This window comes from Pelophylax lessonae (genome assembly GCF_965119305.1).
Source record: "Pelophylax lessonae genome assembly, chromosome: 1".
NCBI lineage: Eukaryota > Metazoa > Chordata > Amphibia > Anura > Ranidae > Pelophylax > Pelophylax lessonae.
This window is the reverse complement of record NC_138768.1, coordinates 139,423,994-139,440,405: the sequence shown is the minus strand read 5'-3', so window position 1 is coordinate 139,440,405 and position 16,412 is coordinate 139,423,994. Positions and strand designations below refer to the sequence as shown.

Genomic DNA, 16,412 nt, shown 5'->3' with positions numbered 1-16,412 from the left:
TAAGCACATAAGATTTCATTTTTGGACAAAGTTAGGCTTATGGTATATCTATGACATCTAAACCCAGGTTTTGCCCAGCAACTAGTAAGTAAATATGATCAAGTTAGCAGCTGCCAACTACCTGTCCTGCACTTAGAGCTCCCGTTTGAAGAGGAACCTTGTCACAGCAGTCCTATTTATAAAACTGAGGTCTTTAAGGCTGCATTAATTTCACACTCTATTAAAAAAAAGAGTGGAGAAGAGTTTGGGTCATGCAGTTCAGGAGGGGAACTGTACAGGAAAAAAAGGCATTATATGCTGATGATACCTTACACCATTTAGCTGATACTGGGCCAAAAATTGGTATATTCCTTTAGATTCTCTCCAGGGAGGTCCCAGTTCTTTTTTCCATTTCAAACTAATGCAATATATTGCTATTTGGGTATTCATATTTCCCCTAGAATTTTTTGAAATTAATTAATCTCATTCGACTCCCTATTTTCGGTAGAAATGTAAATATTGTATAATATAATTAATAGATAATCAAACTGATCAGGATGACATGGTTTAAACTAACATTATCTGTTATTTTCAGAAAAATAGCATAATCGGGATGACCCAGCTGTTATATACACCTATCTGAATTAAAATTTTTAAAACCTATTAATGCTGTATTTCCAGACTTGATCTGGAAAAATAGACCCCCTAAGATAATCTTAGAGACCTTGCAATATTCCAAGGTTCTAGGAGGCCTCTCTGATCCGAATGCCGTATGTATTTCCTACCATCGGATGCAATGTTTTAATGAACTTTAGACAGCGGCAGTTTCACGCTCTTCTTATATACCCTATGGGGGCCAAAATCCACTGCACCTCCTTCACTAGAAACGCCTATACAGTACAAATCTTTTTGCTGGTCCACTGCGTGCTGTTTTTACTTATGGGGAAAGTTTGGGATGTTACCAACTAAGTACAATGTATTGGAGGTCCTTTAAGGCTTACACCTATCTGGGCTAATTGTTCCCTGCCAGAACTGGCTAATCTGCAGGGCTTTCACTCCTGTAAAACTGGTCTCTACTCTCTCACTTTTACTGTATATGGGGAAGGAGGTTTTAAGTCTTTTCGGCAGCTACAGTTGAAATTTTTGTTGAGCAATCAAACGTTTTTTTATTACCTACAACTGCATCATGTAAGTCAAGTGCGTTTTAGTTCCCTATTTTTGACATTTGTGAATTTGAGTGTGTTGGATGGCCTGCTTAGGACTGACTGTACCAAGGGCTTGATATCCCTACTACCTATACTGTCTGTTAGCTTGATTGGTTCCTTCCCACTGCACTCCAAATCCCTGTCAGACCTGGGTTAGTTATCAGAAAACATCTGGGATGAAATTCTGCTGGTTTTAACCAAAGTCTCCTTATATCCTACTCACAAGTTGACTCAAGGCCTATCAATCCCTTGTATTTGTTTCACAGGATAGGCATATGTGATTCCCCTAACTGTAATAAAGGTGGCTCTTCCCAGTGGCATTACCCAAAACTGATTAGAAATTTGGGCAAAGAATTAGATAAGGTTAATCAGGTGTTTGGAGTTTATTTTCGGAAAAATCAATTACCATGTGTTCTTAGATGCTTTGATTCATCCAGTCTAGAGACACACTTCCTTTTCTAGTACTAGATGCCAGTTTGCAGCCCGCAGAGTATTGATCCTTAGGAGGGTCTCCTGTACATTAAGTTGTTTTGATTTAATTTGAAAAAATTACTCATTCATGAAGAGCATCCAGGTGATTTGATGAGGGAAGGGGGGAAATCGCATTTCACCTTTTAGCGGTCTGACTGAGGTTGCTTGATGGTCTAGGCAATAGAACAGTTACAATCATTGCATCAGCTGTGATAATCTCATTTATTAATGAATGAAATTTTATATTTCTCTGTCGCTCATTGACAGGCGCAGACTTCTTGATTAATATCAGTAGGGATATACTGCCCCCTACAGGAGTAGGACACTAGGCAGGAAAAAAGTTCTGGCCACACCTTATGGGCAGTCCCAGGGGGTATATCCTCTCTCTCCCTGCTACAGGATGTCAGTTTTTTTCTGCCTAGTCAGGAGTAAGGACCTAAGTTCCTTTCTGGGATCTCTGGTCCTGGCAAGCTTTTTTTAGATAAATCTTTTTTAGTTCGCTTTTTTTCTCCAGTTTGTTCCTGTGAGATCTTCAAGCAATTATGCTGGATCTGGGCGACGGGCTGGATGTTGAGATCTGGTGGTCACCCCAGCCGGCCTACGAGCGCATGCAGGCCCTAGCTCCACGTAGGGTCGGCCGCGACATAGTCCCGCTGGACGGGGACTGGCCCCGCGAGTTAAACGTCTCGCCAGGTCGCCTACGACCAGTCTGAATCTGAGTCGTGGCGTCCGTGTTGGCCGACAGCCCCCCCCCCACCTCGGTGGAGAGGGGTTCTGTCAGGAGTTGGCGCCCGCCTGTTCCGGTATGGTGAGTAGAATGTTCCCCCTCTCCCCCTGACGGGTTTTGGGGTGGACGCGGGCCCCTCCCTGGGATGGTCGGACCCTCATGATCCCGGGTTCCCCTCTGTCCTGTAATGCACCCCCCACCTATCTGCCCCTCCTTCAATCTGGGTTACAGACCGCATATGGGGGCGGTGGGGTGCGCCGCCGGTGTTGCCCTAAACGATCGTGCAGGGGGGTTACTACCTGTGCCTTCAGGTCCATCCACCGATCGATCCGTGGGTAGGCACGTGGGGGTCCCCTTTTTGGCACTGCGGACCGCACGGGGCCGCCATTTTGTTGTAGCATACATGTGCTCTGCATGGAGGCGGCCATCTTGGTACACCCAGCTCGTCCTGCTTGAGAGCTGAGCAGCTGTAGTAATCACCAAGGGCGTGGCCCCTCCCTAGACCTGGGAAAATCACTCCACAAAAGACTTCCTGTCAGATAGACAGCGCTGAGAGCAGTCCTGGTTTGAACTCTGGTGCATCAAGTGGTGAGCCTTTTGGGGGTCTCTCTTCTCTCTCTCGAGCACGTGACCACTGGGGGTGCTTTAGCGCTGGGGGATTCTTTAAAAAAAAAAAAAAAAAGTTTTCATTTTGTCATTTTTTGCTGACAGGTTTCCCTGGCATTGCCATGGACCCTGCTGCACATGAGTCCCCATCTGATCCCCTCGAGGTGGCCGCAGATTCTCCACTCACCATAGATTCGCTTTCAGCGGTCCTGGAGTCATTTGTGTCCCGGGTGGAGGTGGCCTGTCAGGGACGGGGGGCTAAAAAACGACCCCCGCCCAACCCCTGTCTCGTCCGATACCTCAGACTCTGATCATGAGCTGGTCGCTGCTGCCGCGTGTTCCTCCTTTAGGGTTGATGTCCCGCGTCCCTCTGACAGTGAGGATGATCTTCCTGCCTCTGCCATAGCGCAGGACAAAGCACTGGTGGACGCACTGATTAGGTCAGTCCGGGAGACCCTAAAACTGGAGGTTGCACCAGTGGAGGCAGTTCAGACAGAAGTTGCCTTTGGCACTCGCAAGCCCTCTAAGGTGGAAAAGGTGTTTCCCTTTCCCAAATGCTTTGATGATATTAAAGACGAGTGGGCTCATCCAAAACGACCCCCTGTGGGATGCCTAAACGGATTGCTAGGCGCTACCCATTTGAAGAGTCCCTCCTTAAAAAATGGACGCTGCCACCTGTGGTGGATCCACCGGTTTCCAGACTAAATAAAGCCACAGTTATCCTGGTGGAGGATTCCCCGTCCTTTCGGGATCCAGTTGACCGTAGGGCGGAATCTGTGTCCCGTTCCATATTCTCCCTGGCAGGATCGGCCCTAAGGCCAGTGTTTACCATTGCTCTGGTTTCACAGACATTGACGGAATGGGCCAAGCTATTACGCCATGACCTGGAGGGGAGAAGTCTCCCTCCTGCCGTGCCGGAGTTGCTGGAGCAAATAGTGCAGGGGCTACAGTTTGTTTGTGACGCCGCACTGGACGCTGCCCCATTGCTGGGGCGTGTGTCGATCTCGGCGGAGGTCCTCCAGCGCATGCTATGGTTAAAGTGCTGGTCGGCGGATCAGGCTTCCAAAAAAGCATTGACTGATCTCCCCTTTCAGGGGGATCGCCTGTTTGGTGCTACCTTGGATGAGATTATTAAGGATCTCACTGGGGGCAAAAGCACCTTTCTACCACAGGCTAATAAAGGTAAGGAACCTCGTCGCAGACAGGTACCTTCCTTTACAGCTCACAAGAAATTTTTTCACTCCTCCGGGGCGGGCGATAAGGCAAAGTCCTCCAAAGCCCCCCCCCCCCCGGGGGTTTCAAGAGACCCTGGTCTGGTAAGCAAAAATCCGGTCCTTCCAGACCTGAGGATAAGACCGCTTCAGCCTGAAGGTGCGCCCCCACCCAGATCAAGGGTGGGGGGATGTCTTCCCTGGTTCCCGGACCCGTGGCTCTTCAGTATTCAAAACAAATGGGCTCACGAGGTCATACGGTCGGAACACAAGATTGAGTTGCGATCGCTTCTACCGGTGCGGTTCTTCCCTTCCAATATGCGACCGTCCCCGAATCACCTAATGGCTCTTTTGGGGGCAGTCAAGCACTGGATGCAAAGGGCGCCCATAGAGGGTGCCTATCTTCACGTTCCCATTTACGCAGGACACCAGCGGTATCTGCGCTTTGCGGTGGGAGCGGACCATTATCAGTTTGTGGCGTTACCCTTTGGTCTCGCCTCTGCTTTCCGGGTCTTCACAAAAGTTTGGGCCCTAGTCCTGGCGTTGTTGCGGCAGCGGGGCATATCGGTCCTGGGCTACCTGGACAACCTCCTCTTCTGTGCGGAGGCTCCGCAGGCTCAGTGTCATACACGGACTCTCCAAAAGGAGATTCTTCTCAAATGGAACTGAAATTCCGATTCCCTGGACGGATCCGGCTGAGCGAGCGGACCAGGTAGTTTCTGGTTTGGGGGCCTCGGTCTCCGATGCTCAGTCAGGGGAAGCCCTTTTTTCCGAAAGTATCCAGGTTATCGATAAATGTGTTGGAACTGAAAGCGATCAGGTTTTGCCTGGTTCACCGGACCGAGCATCTTCAGGGCTGCTCGGTTCGGATTCAGTCGGACAATGCCACGGCCGTGGCCTATGTCAATCATCAAGGGGACACCAAGAGTGTTCTGGCGGCCGTGGAAGTGGCCGGCAGGTTTTGGGCGGAACAGTTTGTTTCGGCTCTTTCTGCAGTTTACTTTCTGGGTTTGGAAAATTGACAGGCGGACTTTCTCAGCCGTCAGACCCTGGATCAAGGGGAATGGCCTCTTCAGACATGCCTTCATTGGGGCAGCCCGTACGTGGATCTGTTGGCATCTCGGCGCAACAGAAAGGTGCAGAGGGTTGTAGCCCGCGCCCGCGATCCTCAGGCGGACGCCGCAGACGGATTGGCCTCATCGGGCCTGATATGCCGTCGTGGTCAGGCTGGTCGCAGACGCTCCTTGGCGACTTCCTCTCAGGGAGGATCTGCCGTTTCAGGGACCGATCTTCCGTCCTGCTTTTTCGATCGCTGGCTTTGACGGCTTGGCTGTTGAGAGCCAGGTGCTGAAGGACAGGGGTTTGTCTGTTTCAGTTATTCCTACTCTGATTAAAGCAAGGAAAGCGACTTCCAGAAAGATCTATTATCGCACATGGAAGTCTTATATCGCGTGGTGTGAGTCCCTCTGGGTTCCTCCACGTTCTTACTCGGTGGCTCGGATATTGGCCTTCCTGCAACGGGGGGTTGAGCTGAAGCTGGCCTTGAGCACTATCAAGGGTCAGGTTTCAGCATTGGTGATCTTCTTCCAGAGGCCACTGGCTACTCATTCTTTGGTGCGGAATATAATCCAGGGGGGGTGGCACCTGGCTCCTCCGGTGCGCACGCCCTTGCCGCCCTGGGATCTTAATTTGGTGTTGTCGGTTCTCCAGAAACCTCCCTTTGAAAATATTAGGGAGATTCCCTTGCTTACCTTATCCCAGAAGGTGGCTTTTTTGGTGGCTATCACTTCTGCACGCAGGGTGTCGGAACTGGCCGCATTGTCCTGTCATTCCCCATATCTGGTGGTTCATAGGGATAAGGTGGTTCTTCGTCCGAATCCATCCTTCCTTCCTAAGGTGGTTTCAGAGTTTCATTTGAATGAAGATATTGTATTGCCTTCCCTGTGTCCTAAGCCCAGTCATCCTCGGGAGTTTGCGTTACACTCCTTGGATGTGGTTCGGGCGATCAGGGTGTACTTGACTACTACTGACGCTTTTCGTAAGGCTGATTCACTTTTTATGATCAGGTATGGCCCTAGAAAGGGGTTGCCTGCGTCTGCCGCGAATATCTCCAGATGGATCAGACAGACGGTGGTGCAGGCTTATTCTATTAAGGGTCGGGTTCCTCAGTTCCCTGTTAAGGCGCACTCCACTCTGGCTCTTAGTGCTTCCTGGGCCTTCCGCCATCAGGCGTTGGTGCTTCAGGTTTGCAAGGCGGCTACCTGGTCGTCGGTTCATACCTTTACAAAATTTTATAAAGTTGATGTGCTGGCATCGGCGGATGCCTCTTTTGGCCGCAAGGTTCTGCAGGCCGCTGTTTGAGGGGACCGTTGGTCTACCTCGGGTTTTTTTGTTTTTTTCAGTTGGGTCTCATCCTTTTGTTCGATGAGTCCTTGATGCTTCTGGTTGGCTCCGGTTGGGCCTTCTGGAATGGATTTTTATTTCTGTTATCCCACCCCTCATTTGTGGCACTGCTTTGGGACGTCCCTACTGATATTAATCAAGAAGTCTGCGTCTGTCAATGAGCGACAGAGAAAATTGGATTTTTGACTTACCGTAAAATCCTTTTCTCTTAAGCTCATTGACAGACGCAGGACCCGCCCCTCTATTTTTGAGTTGGTTTGGGTTGAATTCTCTGACACTGCTTTGTTACATAACTGACATCCTGTAGCAGGGAGAGAGAGGATATACCCCCTGGGACTGCCCATAAGGTGTGGCCAGAACTTTTTTCCTGCCTAGTGTCCTACTCCTGTAGGGGGCAGTATATCCCTACTGATATTAATCAAGAAGTCTGCGTCTGTCAATGAGCTTAAGAGAAAAGGATTTTACGGTAAGTCAAAAATCCAGTTTCTCTTACGTCCTCCGACAGTCGCCGCCTCTTCATATTCGTCACATATGGGGTATTAGACTTTGCTCCGAAGGAGTAGCTAGGCAACAGAATATGTTAACATCAAAGCTTTTAACATATCCCACCCTCAAGGGGTGGTCCCCTCAGTCAATACCCTCCTACTTCCTGCAACCATATCTCAGTTTCAATGTCTAGCTTGTCAGGAGTGGCTGGCTCTCTCTGTGCTGGGGCTTGGTGCCCCAGACTCTTTCTTCTTTTTTGATTTTTTGTTTGAGTTTTCTCTCTACCTTTACTCAGCTGTTCTTTTTGTCAGCGTTAGTTCTTCGGATGAAGAGGATCATGCGGGCTGGGTCTCGGGCTGATCCCCCTGGTCGCAGGTCGTGGGTCAGTGGCTTCCCAGCCTGCCATCGAGCGTTCAGCCAGGTAACGCTCCTGGCACAGTGAACGACCCATCCCTGTTTGGTGCAGGGGTGATTGGTGAGGTGGCTACCTCACTGGACGCTGTGCGGTTTCTTAACCCCCATTCTGTGCGTCTTGTATGCGACTCTCCCTGCCTCATGTGCAGCGGCTTGTTCGCCTGTGCGGGTCCCCCACGCCATTGTGAGGTAAGTGTATCTATGTGGGGACCTGTCTGTCTGGGGGGGTGTCAGTCTGGGACTGTGTAACCTGCCTCTGTTCACACTGTTTGTCTCCCTATCACTCGGCTGCATGCTGTGGGCTGCAAGGGGGGGGGGGGAGCTGTGTGACACTGTGTGTGTCAGCCTTGTCAGTGTGAGAAGCTGTGTGCTGTGGGGCATGTTTTGGGCATGTTTGGGCACTATACAGCGATCGCTGCGGCGATCTGACATGTTTTTTATACATGGATGACATGTGTGCATTACTGTACTGTGGAGCGGCGGTTTCGGCGCCAAACGGCGCCATTTTGCCTACACTCGCTCCGGCCGCATTTCTACATGCATGGCGGCCATTTTCTTGTAGCCTCCCATAGGCTTTCATAGAGCGCCCTGGCAGCATCACTTCCTCTTCTCCAGGAACACCGATCGAGGCAGCGGCGAGGGTCTCCTCAGGTTATATCCTTCTTATCCATTGCCTGTGTCAGTTTTATTGGCCCTGTGGGGGTCTCATTGTGCTTGTGTGTGGTGCGGTGGGCTGCGCTCGCCGCGCTTGTTAAAGGGGCAGTTAACCCTTTATTATCCGGCATTTGTAATAGGGGCAATGGATTCTCAGGAGGGCAAATTTCCTACCGCCTTGGTGGAAAGCCAGGGGACCGCTGTTTCCCCCCCAGGGGGGGATTTAGCCACTATTGTGGCTGGCCTTGCTGCTCAGGTGCAGATGCTGGTGGCTGCTCAATCTACTAAAAGACCCAGAGTTTCTCTTTCCTCTGATTCTGAGGGTGAAGGTGATGGGGCTGTTATGGCGGGGGCCTCCTTATCGGGGTCCCGCTCCTCCCTGGATCTAGTGGGGTCCGAGGTGGAGGCTGAAGTTGAAGGGGTTGATAATTCTCCCCCTGGCTCGCCTGAAGAGCTTGCAATCATGGATGAATTGATTGCTTCCATAAAACAAACGCTGCGTTTGCAGGATGAAGTGTGTCCCCCCGCTGCCTTGGCGGCTTATGGGACGCAGAGAAAACGCAGGACGCCGCAGGTTTTTCCCTGCAATGATGATTTTCAGCGCGCTGTTAAGGAACAATGGCGCAATCTGCGCAAGCCTTTTGCTGTACCAAGTAGGTTCAAGCTGCGTTATCCTTTCTCGCCTTCCACTGATGAAAGGTGGCGTGTGCCACCCCCAGTGGATCACGCAATTGCGGTTTTAAACAAATCCACTGCGATTCCTGCAGAGGATTCCCCTGTGTTCCGTGATGCCACGGATAGGAGATTGGAGTCTCTTGCCCGTCATACTTATTCTGTTACGGGTTCTATGCTTAAGGCTCTGTTTGCCTCTCTCATGGCGGCCCAGGCGGTCGCAAGTTGGACGCAGATGCTTAGGCGCGTCCTAGTGGCCGATTCGGCCTCGCCGGCGACCCTGGATATGGTGGATCAAATCCACCAGGGTGTCATGTATCTGTGTGATGCAGACTTGGACCTAGTCCCGTTGGCTGCACGTGTGCACAGCGTGGCGGTGTTGTCTCGCCGCCTGGTTTGGTTGAAATGTTGGTCGGTGGACCAGTCTTCACGTAAGACCTTAGCCAATCTGCCTTATGATGGGTCTCGCCTTTTTGGGGAGTCCTTGGATGTGTTGATTAAGGGGATCACCGGAGGTAAGAGCACTCTCTTGCCCCATTTCCCCAAGGCTAAGGGGGCTTCTGGGAAGAAGCATGCTAATTTTCGGCCCCCTCAGGGGTCCTTTCGTGCCTTTCGGTCGCACTACAAGGGCAAACCGTTCAAAGGTCAAGGCTCTCAGAAGAAGCCCTGGTCTGGAAAACAGAAGTCCGGTCAATCCGGATCCGCAGCCCATAACAGTGCGGCCTGAAGGGGCGCCCTCACCCAGTTTTGGGGTGGGGGGACGCTTGCTCGGTTTTCTTCAGCCCTGGTTGGCCCGCGTGCGGGACAGATGGGTTCAGGAGATCGTTCGATCTGGTTACAAGATCGAGTTTCTCTCTCGGCCGGAGAGCAGATTTTTTCCCTCAAATCTTCAACTGTCTCCGGAGCGTTTACGGGACCTGCACCTGGCGGTGCGGGACCTGAGGGCTCAGGGAGTGGTAGTTCCGGTGCCTCATCGGGACAGATTTCGGGGGTTTTATTCCAATCTGTTCACCGTGCCCAGAAAGGAGGGCAAGGTTCGTCCAATTCTGGACTTGAAGGCTCTGAACCGCTCTGTGCGGGTTCGCAAGTTCCGCATGGAATCCCTGCGGTCGGTGGTGGCTGCCCTGGTTCCGGGGGAATTCATGGCCTCCATCGATTTGAAGGATGCATATCTTCACATCCCCATTTTCGAGGGTCACCAGAGGTACCTTCGATTTGCCATTGCGGAGGATCACTACCAGTTCGTGGCGTTGCCTTTTGGTCTCGCCTCGGCTCCGCGGGTCTTCACCAAGGTGCTTGCACCGGTTCTGGCATTATTGAGGGCCCAGGGCATTTCTGTCCTGGGGTATCTAGACGACATTCTGGTTCGGTCTGCGACCAGCCAGGGTCTGGAGAAGGACCTGTCTGTCACGATGCAAACTCTGCAGGAGTTTGGTTGGACGATAAATTTTCCAAAGTCGACACTGAGTCCGTCGGTTCGTCTTCCCTACCTGGGAATGATTCTGGACTCGGTGCAGGCGAAGGTCTTCCTGCCGGAAGACAAACTCAGAACTCTTCAGGAGGAAGTCAGGTCCCTCAGGGACGTTCCGCACTCGTCTCTGCGGACGTGCATGAGATGTCCGGGATTGATGGTCTCGGCCTTCGAGGCGATTCCCTTCGCCCAGTTTCACACGCGGGGTCTCCAAGCGGAGATCCTGTCCATGTGGGACGGGCGACCTCAATCTCTGGATCTTCAAATCTCATTGAGTCATCGCACCAGAAGAGGCCTTCTGTGGTGGCTCCAGTCCCCGATGGTGTCCGGGGGCAAGTCGTTTCGTCCTATCTCGTGGATGGTAATCACCACGGATGCCAGCCTGTCGGGCTGGGGTGGTGTTCTGGGCGTTCTGTCCGCCCAGGGGACTTGGTCGGAGGGGGGAGTCCTCCCTTCCGATCAACATTCTGGAATTGCGTGCGATAAATCTCTGTCTTCATCGCTGGACGGACCGGCTGCAGGGCTGCCCGGTTCGGGTGCAGACGGACAATGCCACGGCGGTGGCCTACATCAACCACCAAGGGGGCACCAGGAGTGCCCGAGCGGCTCGGGAAGTGGCCGACATTCTGTCTTGGGCCGAGACTCATGTCCCGGCGATAGCGGCGGTTCACATTCTGGGGGTGGAGAACTGGCAGGCGGACTATCTGAGTCGCCAGACCCTGGATCAGGGGGAATGGTCTCTCCACCCGGCTGTCTTCCAGATGTTGTGCGCGAAGTGGGGTCTTCCAGATGTGGACCTGTTCGCGTCTCGTCTCAACAACAAGGTTCGTGGCAAGGACGCGCGACCCTCGGGCAGACGCGTCGGACGCGTTAGTGGCCCCGTGGCATCAGTACAGGCTGATGTACGCGTTTCCACCGATTCAGTTGCTGTCCAGGTTCCTTCGCAGGTTACACTCGGAACACAGCACGGTGATTCTTGTGGCACCGGACTGGCCTCGCCGGTCCTGGTACGCAGACCTCGTGAATCTGGCGGTCGACGCCCCGTGGCGTCTGCCTCTTCGAGACGATCTCCTGTCTCAAGGGCCGATATACCATCCTGCTTTACAGTCGCTGGCTTTGACGGCCTGGCTGTTGAGACCGAGGTCCTGAAGGAGAGGGTCTCTCCCCAGAGGTCGTTCATACCTTGATCAACGCGAGGAAGTCTTCCTCGGGGAAGGTTTATTACCGTACTTGGAAGGCCTATTTTGCCTGGTGTGAGTCCAGGGGGTTTTCACCCCGCACGTACTCGGTTTCCCGAGTGCTGTCCTTCCTTCAAACGGGTGTCGATCAGCGTTTGGCGCTGGCTACGATAAAGGGTCAGGTGTCTGCGCTGGCCGTTCTATTTCAACGTCCCCTGGCTTCCAACTCCTTGGTTGGCACTTTTGTTCAGGGAGTGCGGCATCTGGTTCCTCCTAGGAGGGATCCTCTGCCCCCTTGGGACTTGAATCTCGTTCTATCTGTGTTACAACGTGCTCCTTTTGAACAGATCAGGGAGATCTCGTTGTCTATGTTGTCCAAAAAGGTCGCCTTTTTGGTTGCGATCACTTCGGCTCGCAGAGTGTCGGAGCTGGCGGCTTTGTCCTGCAAGTCTCCGTATCTGGTTGTTAATTTGGATAAGGTGGTCTTGCGACCTAATCCTTCTTTTCTTCCGAAGCGAGTTTCGGAATTCCATCTTAATGAGGATATTGTCTTGCCTTCGCTGTGCGCGAAGCCTAAACATCCAAAGGAGGTGAGATTACATTCTTTGGATGTTGTTCGGGCGATAAGGGTTTACCTTAAATCGACTGAGTCTTTTCGAAAGACGGACTCCTTGTTTGTTCTTCCAGAGGGTCCTCGGAAGGGCATGGCGGCGTCGGCCTCTACCATCGCCAAATGGATCAGGCAGACCATTGAACAGGCCTATGCTTTGCAGGGGAAGGTTCCCCCTGTGCCTGTGAAGGCGCACTCTACTAGATCTCTGAGTACGTCTTGGGCCTGTCGTCATGGGGCTTCTGTAGCCCAGGTGTGTAAGGCGGCGACCTGGTCGACCGTGCACACTTTCACAAAATTCTACAAAGTAGATGTTCAGGCATCGGCGGATGCTTCCTTTGGCCGCAAGGTTCTTAGTGCGGCAATTCCCTAGGGTCCCTTGTTGGGGACCTCTGGCTGTTGGGATAAGTTTTTTATCCCCTGGTTATTTGTCTTTTCCTGGGTTGTTGCTCCTGTTGAGCACTTGTTTTTCCTGTAGCCCAGCTGGTTTCCTTCCTTTGGTAAGGTTCCTTTCTTTGATGCGGAGACTGCGTTGCCTTTCGGCGCGGATGCGTTTCCCACCCCTCATGTTTGCACTGCTTTGGGACGTCCCCATATGTGACGAATATGAAGAGGCGGCGACTGTCGGAGGACGTAAGAGAAAACGGAATTTTTGTAAAATCTTACCTGTAAAATTCCTTTCTCTGAGTCCTCCGACAGTTGCCGCCCCCGCCCCTCTTTTGGGGTTTGGTTGTATACTCTACTGCTATTCCACTGAAACTGAGATATGGTTGCAGGAAGTAGGAGGGTATTGACTGAGGGGACCACCCCTTGAGGGTGGGATATGTTAAAAGCTTTGATGTTAACATATTCTGTTGCCTAGCTACTCCTTCGGAGAAAAGTCTAATACCCCATATGTGACGAATATGAAGAGGCGGCGACTGTCGGAGGACTCAGAGAAAGGAATTTTACAGGTAAGATTTTACAAAAATTCCGTTTTTCTGTTGCAACTAAATCTCACTTTCTGTATGTGGAATTTCCTACTAAATTTGTGTCTTAGTCTCTCTGAATTGTGTATGTGTGTCTGTCCTATTTTATGCATTTTAGTTGCACTTTAAAAAAATGTCTTCAAAAAAGAAAATCCAATTTAAAAAATAAGTTACAGTTTTTTTTTTTTTCTTTTTTTTTTTTCTTTTTTTTTCTGCTTGTGGCCCCACTGGGAAGCTTTTTCCTTAACGTCCTGTCCTTGTGACACCCATTGAAAAAAATAACAAAAAACCTGACAGAGATTTTAACCATTCTTGTTTACCAAAAACTAGATAATACATTTTGCATGGACTTGGTACACAGAATTTGTTAACTACTCTTTATGTTTAAATATTTAATGCAGACTGTCTCAATTTTTACAAACAGTTGTAAAATAAAAAAACACAAACTTTATTAATTTAAAGGCAGCATCCATTCACTTGCTTCTCTTCTGCATTATATTTTTAACATATTGTTTACCATGCAAATGTACTTTAATATCCAGGCTGTTCTTTGAAGGGCAACTCCAGTCAAAAATTGAATTTTTCCTATAAATAGTATGTTAAATATCTTTATCTTTGATATTATTCATTTTCTGACTAGCTGTTTGTGGAGCTTATAAAGTCTTATCTATACTAGACAAACCGCTTCTTCCTTTTGTTCACTGACACCGCTATTTCCCTTTATCTGAATTTGCTAAGCTGTCTTTCAATTCCTGAAAAGGTTGTCAGTCTTTCTTAGACAGGTATGCCTAGACCTGCCCAGTCCCCCAGCCCCACCCCCATCCCTCCTATCCTTCACAGAACATGATCTCCTATCTTCATAGGCTAGCAGCTCCTCCTGAGAGAGAGAGAGAGAGAGAGATAGAGGGGCCGGCACAATATATCAAAGGAATAAGGTAATTTTCAAAGTTTAGAAGGATACAGATCCATTTCCATTGCTCATTACATGTGAGTAATGAGTTTTAGGCTCCGTTTCCACTGGTGCAACTTGCCATGTGACTTTGGACACAAAGTCGCATGACAAGCCACAGCCCATAGAGCTCAATGGCACCCGTTCCCATCTATGCGACTTTGAAAATCCGCTTTGAAAAGGTGCCTGCACTACTTTGATGCAACTTTGATCCAGAGAGTGTAAAGTTGGATCAAAGCTGCATTCAGTTGCACTCTAAATTGCACAACTTAAGAGTCGCACTAGTGGAAACGTAGCCACTAGGCTAAAGTGTGACTTTGGAGTGCAACTTTGAGTGCAGCTTTGACTTAACTTTACACACCCAAAGTCGCATCAAAGGTTACACAGAAACAGTCCCCCTCCCCGGGAAGTGATGTCACTGTCTTTCAGTAACCACACCCACTTGCTGCTCCTGGACTCAGCAGGAAGAGGGATTGAAGTTGTGTGACAGCACAGAATACTGCAAAATAAAGGGAGAAAAACAGTTTTTTTTTTCATTTTGACACGTAAGGCTGAACTCAGCTTACATTAATGATTGCAGGGGAGAATTTAAGGTATTAGGCTGTACTTCTGATTTAAAGATACCATGTACACAGGCACAGATTCCTGCCCAGCTGCCTTCAGCCTGACATAGTCTATGGCAGCTGGATGGGGCTGATCTCTGTACAGAGTGGCTCAGGGGTGAATGTCTGGAAAGCAGATCTTCTGTATTTCTAGCATTCATCCCTGAATACTTAAGTACATAAACATGAGTTCCAGTCAGTATGGCATTCAGCCCCATTCCGCTGCAGGCTCCCAGCAGCAGGGCTAGATGCTGCACCTGTTCTTGGGCATACTAAAATGCCAGGAGGGACACGCAACAGATAGACGACATAATCGTATGCAAAGGGCTTTAGAGAGAATATTGCACAATGAACAATATATTCATCACATATAGATGAAGATAACATAATTTAAGTACTCTGCTTTTATTTGCAGGTTATGGGATGATGGAATCATTGATCCGGCTGACACCAGGTTAGTTCTGGGACTGAGCCTCAGTGCTGCTTTAAACGCACCAACACAGAAGACTGAGTTTGGAGTTTTCAGAATGTGATTCACTCCAGAGCCACTGCTGCAATCTGTCAGACTTTTCCTTTTTAAGAGCTTTCTATCCTGTAAAATAAAAGTTTTTTATAACATACTTTGTAGTTTATTATTTATTATTCTAATCGTAAAAACAACCCAATAAGTAAAATGTTTGTGATAATTCACTTATATTGATTGTACACATTCTTTTTTATATTTGTCATGTTTCAGTCTTTGCAGTGATTTCAAAAGCAGTTTAAATCCCAGCCTGGGTAAAAATTAAACTAAGGGCCCTTTTATACTAGTGCACTTAAAAACGTGTTTCTCTATTGTCCATTGACAGACGCAGCATCATCTTCATCTTCACTAGCTGTGTGGGTTATGCTGCCACCTGCGGGAGTAGTCTAGGCAATACGTTAGTACAAAGTTTTTACATATACACGCCCACGGGGCTGTCCCTCCAGACATAACTCTCACAGACACAGCCCAGCACATCAGTTTGTTTCTGCCTAGAGAATGAGTAGGACCTAGGTTTCCTGCTGGGACTCCGGTCTCAGTTTTTTTTTATTCTTTTCAGAATATTTTTTTATTTCTCTTTACTCAGTTGCTAGCTAGTGTTCAGGGAAGAATTTCCTAATGATCTGCAAGCAACAATGCCAGCTGGGGCTTCGCACTGGATAATCTAGATCCTTATGGTCCCTCCAGCCTGGCCCACAAGCGTGAGCAGGTTATAGTCCCGCACTAGGCCTAGCCACAACGGTGCCCCTTTTTTGGATGGGGACGAGCCTGCGAGCGGATGCCTCGCTGGGACACGACGACCTGGAACGCCCTGAGTTGCAGAGTACCCCTCAGCTGGCAGCACCCCCACTTCGGGTGGGAGGCAGTCTGCCCGGAGCGGAGCCCACCTGGTCCATGGTATGGTGAAGAAATTTGCCCCTGCTAGCCTTGGGGAGATGTGGGCCCTCTCCTAGGGATAATGGGATTTGTACCTCCTGAAAGATCCCCCTGGCCTGCCCGGTCTGTGTGTCTACCCTCCCCTTTCCCTGTTCCTGTAGGGGACTATGTGTCTGGGATGCACTGAGCAGCATGACCTTTCATTCAGACAGGATCACTTCCTGTGCTCTGTTTCCTGCTGCTGGCCGAGGTCATTTCCTGCCTCTTTCTGCATTCTGCTGGAATGATCAGGAGGCCTTTTCTCTAAGGTGGTACATTAATGGGGTCCCAGCGGACATATCCCTGCATGCACTGCTGTTTCCTTTAAAGGGGATCTCTGCAGACTGCTGCGATCTGTGATGGAATCT

General features: G+C 50.0%; 1 protein-coding gene across 1 annotated transcript in view; it reads left to right on the top strand.

Moving 5' to 3' along the window:
* Window positions 1–15,226, top strand: part of MCCC2 (methylcrotonyl-CoA carboxylase subunit 2) — a 195,081-nt gene extending 179,855 nt beyond the window's left edge. Inside the window, exon 17 of the mRNA XM_082275349.1 lies at window positions 15,022–15,226. Coding sequence (XP_082131475.1) covers window positions 15,022–15,139 — 118 coding nt within the window. The 3' untranslated portion in view covers window positions 15,140–15,226. The remainder of the gene's footprint in view (window positions 1–15,021) is intronic.
* The last annotated feature ends 1,186 nt before the right edge of the window (window positions 15,227–16,412 follow it).